This window comes from Coenobita brevimanus, chromosome 60 (assembly GCF_032717465.1).
Source record: "Coenobita brevimanus isolate Jiangsu-jjx chromosome 60, ASM3271746v2, whole genome shotgun sequence".
Taxonomy (NCBI): Eukaryota; Metazoa; Arthropoda; class Malacostraca; order Decapoda; family Coenobitidae; genus Coenobita; species Coenobita brevimanus.
In genome coordinates, this window is record NC_137013.1 from 28,597,200 (window position 1) to 28,603,761 (window position 6,562).

General features: G+C 44.2%; 1 protein-coding gene across 1 annotated transcript in view; it reads right to left on the bottom strand.

Annotated features, from left to right (window-relative positions):
- Nucleotides 1–301: 301 nt before the first annotated feature.
- Nucleotides 302–6,562, bottom strand: part of LOC145403194 (isopenicillin N synthase-like) — a 24,627-nt gene continuing 18,366 nt past the window's right edge. Inside the window, exons 6-8 of the mRNA XM_080275008.1 lie at nucleotides 4,093–4,169; nucleotides 2,409–2,554; nucleotides 302–942 (exon numbers count right to left, since the gene is read on the bottom strand). Coding sequence (XP_080131134.1) covers nucleotides 744–942; nucleotides 2,409–2,554; nucleotides 4,093–4,169 — 422 coding nt within the window. The 3' untranslated portion in view covers nucleotides 302–743. The remainder of the gene's footprint in view (nucleotides 943–2,408; nucleotides 2,555–4,092; nucleotides 4,170–6,562) is intronic.

Genomic DNA, 6,562 nt, shown 5'->3' on the forward strand with positions numbered 1-6,562 from the left:
GGCAGTGGCAGTAACGAATGGTGTGGAGATGGGTATGAGATTTGTATTGTGTACTAGTATGAGTGACCCCACGTGTTTCGATCGCTAGTAAATTAATTAAGAACTGGTGCCTCCGAGAAACAAAACATTATTATTATTATTATTATTAGGTTTGGTTATTTGACTTTTGCGGACTGGCGCCAACGACAAAGCGTCTTCTGATCATGAGACCAGTACTAAACCGTCCGAGCCACCGACTGGCAAGTAGTCTGCCATAATCCACCCACATTCCCCCTGTCCTATAAAAAAAATAATTCCTGGCTACACACGTATCATCTACAGTGCCCTCTTTTCTAACCTGACGAAGATCCCTAACCCCATTCAGCTCAGTTCATGGCGAAGTGTCGTCAGATTAGAGGATAGATTTGCTATATTATTTTTACACTAACTTGGCCTTAAATTGCCATCTCTTCATCATGAAGTCTGGACTGTAACAACAGATTAGCACATGAGAATGGTGGTAGTCACGAAGAAGTTATCTGGAAGGGATGTATCGCCGTAGTTGGTCTTTTTCTGGCACTGACTTACTGGAAATAACTTGGACGAAAATCTGGGCCATATTAAAGTTAAAAAAGTATAGTTACGAAGTAGGCTCATTGCTACCTCATACCCTGTCTACGGACCACTGAATTTCATGTAACCACGGTTTAGCCTGTATGTTTAAGTGGGAGTGGTCCAGTTCCGTCAGGTGGAAATAAAGCGATTTAGTAAATGGAAAGCCCGTCCTTGCCGACCCGCTCAATAAGGTCCTTGTACTCAGCGAACTTGGTGAACTTCTCAAACACCCACGGCCCGTAGTACACCTTCTGGTTGGGGTCGCTGGTGAGGGCTGGCGACCCACCAGGCAGCACTAGGTTTATGTCACCGTCGTATTTAGGTTCCAGGAAGAATGGCACTGAGAACCTGGTGGGGAAATAGAGACACCCTGTTAAAGGTTTGGGGGTAGACAAGCAGAACAGAAAAGGGTGTGCTAAAGTGGTGGAGGATGGCGAGGCGGGTGGGCGTGGGGAGAAGATTCTTTGGTGTGGTGTGTAAATCCGATGGTGTAGGCGCAGGAAAGGTGTTTAATTGAGATTTTCTCCGAGAAGTAGGAGAAGATGAGGTTACAGTTACGTCTGTCTGCTGCAGAGTCGTATAATTTATTCAGAATGTTCCAGGCTATACTGTGCATTAGCCATATCGCACCCAATTGAACTGTTGGGTGAACAGAGACAAGGGGGAAACAGGATTTGCCTACCAGTTTGGCCTGTTCGAGAAAAACAGTGCATTGGCTTCATTTACCCTAAACCTTGGTACTCAAGTAATTAATACAAGGGGTTAGCCAGGCGAGAGTTGAAAACAAAAATGGTAAAGTATCAGGACCGTCTGGCATCATGACCAAAATACTGAAGGCCTCTAATGAGTCGGGAATTGAGCTTGTCAGCGAAGTAATGTAACAAAATAATAGATGTGTGGTGTCCAGAGACTGGGGTCCAGTTACGTTGTGAGCCGCAATAAGAGCAAGGGTGACACCCCTGGACCGTGGAAAATAAAGGTATGAGGATGAATCGTGTACTGAAAGTGATGGAAAGAATAATAAAGCGATTAATAAGAGAAACAATAGACAGTGTTGTGATGCATCTCGGTTTCATGCCAGGCGGTGGGACCATAACTGTAGATGCAGTAGCACTTACATTTACAGAACCATAAGATTAGGCTAAGGATATGAGATTGCACTGTGTTTTGTGGACCTAGAAAAAACTTTTGACAGTCCCAAAGGAAGTATATTAGTAAGGTAGGCAGTGAAAAAGTTGGGACGAAGAAATAAATTGGTGTTGATAGCATGTGAAAGTGTTAGAAGTGGAGTGCGAGCCATTGGACCTTGCAGTGAAAAGTTTGAGGTTAAGGTCAGATATATCATGGATCAATCCTGAGTTCTCTAGTGCTCATAAGGGCAGTGCAAACATTATTACAAGAACCCAGGGAGGTGTGCGCATGGAAACTCTGACATGTTGATGAATTTGGTCTGATCGTACAATATATGGAAGAAATGGCCGAAAGCTTTCATAATTGGAGAGAAAGTGTGGAGTCGAAAGGAACTCCACTCCTTGTCGTAACCGATATGTGTTTGCAGGAGAGACAAGGAAAGGCAAGTGCAAAATCTTACCTCTTGTTCTCCCTGCAAAAGAGTCATAACTGGGAATTTTGGTCAAAGGTTTGCTTGTGACTATGAGCCCACTAAAAGGTGTGAATTATAAGCTATCAGATGAACATGGGTCGTTATGATAATCAGTTATATTTATTTATTTTATTTATTTATTTAATTTTGGTGTCTCAACCTCTCATTCCTGCTTACTAGAGATCGCTATAAAAAAAAAAAATGTACTAACCGTTCTCCACAAACGTCGACAATGCGGTGACGTGTTGCATTGAGCTTTCCTCCACTGATGGTCGCGAGCAAGGCTCCGATGTTGACCACCAGATGGCCGGGACGGTGGGGCACGTCGAGGAGAGAGTCATCTTCCCACCAGCGCACCTACCAAGCAGTAGCCATAAAGCATCTTAACCATTTCAGTCCGAGTACGATAGTAATAAGCTATTTGAGAATGTGGTGTTTCAGAGACAGACAAATAAATGGGAAAGTAGAGGAGGGTCGTGGTGTTGACGTGTATCCGATTGAAAGTGTTAAGAGAAGTACTTTGAGGTGGGTTGGCCATGTGAAGAGGATGGAGAATGAGAGACTGACAAGAAATGTGTATGTGAGTGAGATGAAGGGGGAGACCAAGGATAAGGTGGAGGGATGGAGTGGAGAGATTTATGGCAGAGAAGTAAGTTGGAGGGAGGGCAGCCAAATGGTAGAAGACAGGGCGACATGGAGGCGATTTGTTTGTGGCCACTCCACGGGATTAATGCGTCTGACACTTATATAGACGATGATATTCTTCTTTGGAAAGAACTTTGGTGGGCGTTAAGCTCCTGTCACACATACGCGACTCAAGGCCCGACCGCGGCGCCAACTCAAGGTCATAACGGCTTTTATCATCTGTCGTCCCTTGGTTCTCCGACAAAGCCCGGACTCTTGAGGGCGGTCGTGAGCTGCTGGGACAACTCCTCGAGCCTCACGACTTGCCAAAAGTCGGGTCACAGTTGCATCGTAGTCAGGAGTGTCGTAGGTCAGTCCTGAAGCAGTCTTAGCTCAATCGGATGCGTCGTGATGCTTTCGTTGCGTGTCAGCGTGCAGTCGCCGACAAAAAAAACGTTACGACTGTGTAATGAGTCACCAACCACGACCAGACCACGATCAGTCCGCAACCAGACCCCGAGTCGGGGGAGGCTGGGGGGGTCATCGTGCATTCCCCGAACACGTCACACAGTCGTGTTGCATTTTTGGGTGGTCGTGGCTGACAAAAATCCGGTAAAATTTCAAATTTGGAGACTTGTTGCTCCGTCGCCTCGCGATCGCTTTGCTGTCGCCTTGTGATCTGGTCACGTTCTTGAGGACGTCACGACCAGTCGTGAGGCAGTCATGAGCAGATTAGATTCGGGGCCAGTCGGGAGGCGTGGGAGCCAACTAGGACACGACCTTAACTCCCGCCGCGGTCGGGCCTTGAGTCGCGTATGTGTGACAGGGGCTTTAGGAATAAGATGTGGAATTACTGAAGGGATGAAAGGAAATAGGCTACTTTGAAATGGTAAGGACATACAGTGTTCAAAGAATGCACATAGAAAGGGTGCCGAAGAAAGGCATTGAAACTGAAAATAATGTTGAATAGAAACAAACCTTGTGTTGCATGGAAGAGAATAGAGAAGTATACTGGTAAGAAAGGGAAGAATGACTTGAGACAGTGAGAAAGTAGTTCGTAGGCAGTTCTATCATGGCCATCACTAGTCAAAGGGGTTCACGGGAGGGAACGTGACGTCGATGATTATTAGAAACTTTCCTAACCCCAATAACTACGAGAGGTCTAGCAAGGTGAATAAAATGGACAGATGTTAGGTAGAGTTAAAACGCCAGCCAGCCTGAAGGAGTCGTGTAAAAGCTAAGAAGTGTTGTGAATCTGGTGCAACACGTACCTGCAGGCCTGGGTACTCTGCAAAGGTGGCCAGGAGTGTTACCATCACTGAGTCTCGGTGTTCTGCTGTCTGGATCACTGAAAACACCAATACACATACACCAATGACTAAATTAATAACGGTACGTTGTCCTTTCCAACTCCTTGTATTAACCGAATCTCGAGTAGCCAAAAGGATAACGTTGTCTTACGGAATTATGTAGCCTGTTCAGAATCAGATGCCCTTTCTAAGACGAAGAAAATTGTTGGACATTTGCCAGAATACATCAGTAATGATAAAAATGGTAGTATGGTCAGACTCAAATATGAAGTCCGTTTGGGTGGGGCCCGCGTGGGGATTTCCCTCTCTACAGCTCTGCCAAACCTCCTCTCTCTCTCTCTCTCTCTCTCTCTCTCTCTCTCTCAGTTGATTGAGAAAGTTGTTATATATTTATAAGTTGTGTTTTCTTCTATATTGTTTCGACCTTTTTTCCACACCACCACTGAGGTAAAAGTCTTGGCGCGTTTTTTTTTAATAGAGGTTTCCCCAGTAGGCATAAGTCCTCTCTCTGATCTTTCTTCTAGAAAATACTTGTTCACATTGTAAATAAGCTCTTTCTCCCGACTGTGGAGCACACGAGAGCGAGTCGGAGTAGCTGCCATCGTGGGTGGGGATCAGGCAGGAAGTGACCGGTCACCTGTAGTCTGAGGTGGGTGTCCTTGACCTCTGGCAACGTCGGAAAGCGACGTTGTCACGTGGTGTGGAATTTATACAAATCATTGCTATTATCCTAAAAAGCGACACATTCATAGCACTATATAGCCTTATCTAATATAATTAATAAGTACAGAATATTTAATATACAATTTCAAATAGTAAATAGCTGACATATGACAGAGAGAGAGATAGGTACTGGGGTTGATGCGGCAGAGCTGTAGAGAGGGAAATCCCCTCTCGGGCCCCACCCAAACGGACTTCATATTTGAGTCTGACCAATAATAATAAATAATAATAATAATAATAATAATATAATAATAATAATAATAATAATAATAATAATAATAATGTGTGGTAGGTGGGGGCTCTCACCATCCACTCACTCGATGTTGTGCTACTCTCGGGTGTCTGCCCTTTCCTCTCCTCCATCCTTCTTTCCTTCCATCCTCTTTTTTTTTTTTTTTTTTTAATAACAGAACGGAGGAAGGAAAAACAAATGGGGAAAAAAAAAATAATCCATACACCAGACTACTGGTGTCCTCCGTTCATAAAATATCTGTAACAGTTAGACTTGAACAGTTGTGGGTTGAAATTTGGAGGAAAACAACTCTGGGGAAGCGAGTTCCAGAGAGATGCAGTTCGGGGAATGAAAGAATTCTGATAGGCAGAAGTTCTGCAATATGGTTGAGTGACATTCCAGTCATGAGCGCTACCAGATGCCCGTGTAGCACGAGGGAAGGCATGGAGAGGCGGCACCATGGACGCAACCTCGTCTGAGCACTTGCCAAAAAAAATCTGTAAAATAATGCAAGGGAGGCAACATTCCTTCTTACTTGCAGGGGAGGTAGTTTATATGTAATGGCAGGGTTGTTAATGATTCTTTCCTTCATTCTTTCTTCGTCCTTCTGCCTACGGGTGACATTACATTCCCCTTTCTGTCTTTCCTTCATTCTTTCCTCTTCCTTCTGCCTGTGGGTGACTCTACACTGAGTGACAAGCCAAATGGTTTCCTGTACACCAGGAAACCATTTACTATGCTGAGTGGTAACCATATAATCAAATTTTGGCGCCTGGTGGTTTAGTGGGTAATTATTTCGCTCCAATCGGATTGAGCCGGTGAAGGTTTATATCCAAGGAGTGGTTGGGGTTGATTGCTTATGTAATGTCACTCAGGGATGAGTGAAGCTGGTCACTCTCATCTTAAATGTCAGGACCAACTTGCCTAGCCTCGGGCTCCTACGCTCCTCATGGGGCAATGTAGGATTAGATGACGGACGGATGGATAATAATAATAATGATAATAATAATAATAATAATAACCTGTAAAGTGCGCTTTGTGAGCACGTGGCGAGCGAGCGAGCATGCGTTTTTACATACGCCTATCATCATATTTCATCTTGGTGTAAACTTTCAGCATTTCTGATGAGGTAGTTGAACAATAACAGAAGAATGATTGGGCTAAAATATTTGTTTTCTCATGTCTTCACACACACACACACACACACACACACACAGTCTCGCAATCAGCATATGAAAGTGAAAAACAACTTATACCTCGCATGTGTCACTTTCAAAGTGCTTTAAATCGATTTCACTGTTGAGTATGTCAGATGAAGCCCTCGGTACATTCCCTTGGAAAGCTGGGATTTGAAGGGGGTTTCTTCGGTTTCATGAGTAAATATACAGTATAGCCAAAAACAAAATTTATTGAATGTATTTACTACCTGCTGAAAGAATCTCCTCTCTATCTCACATAGTAGAAAAGTTATTAGCC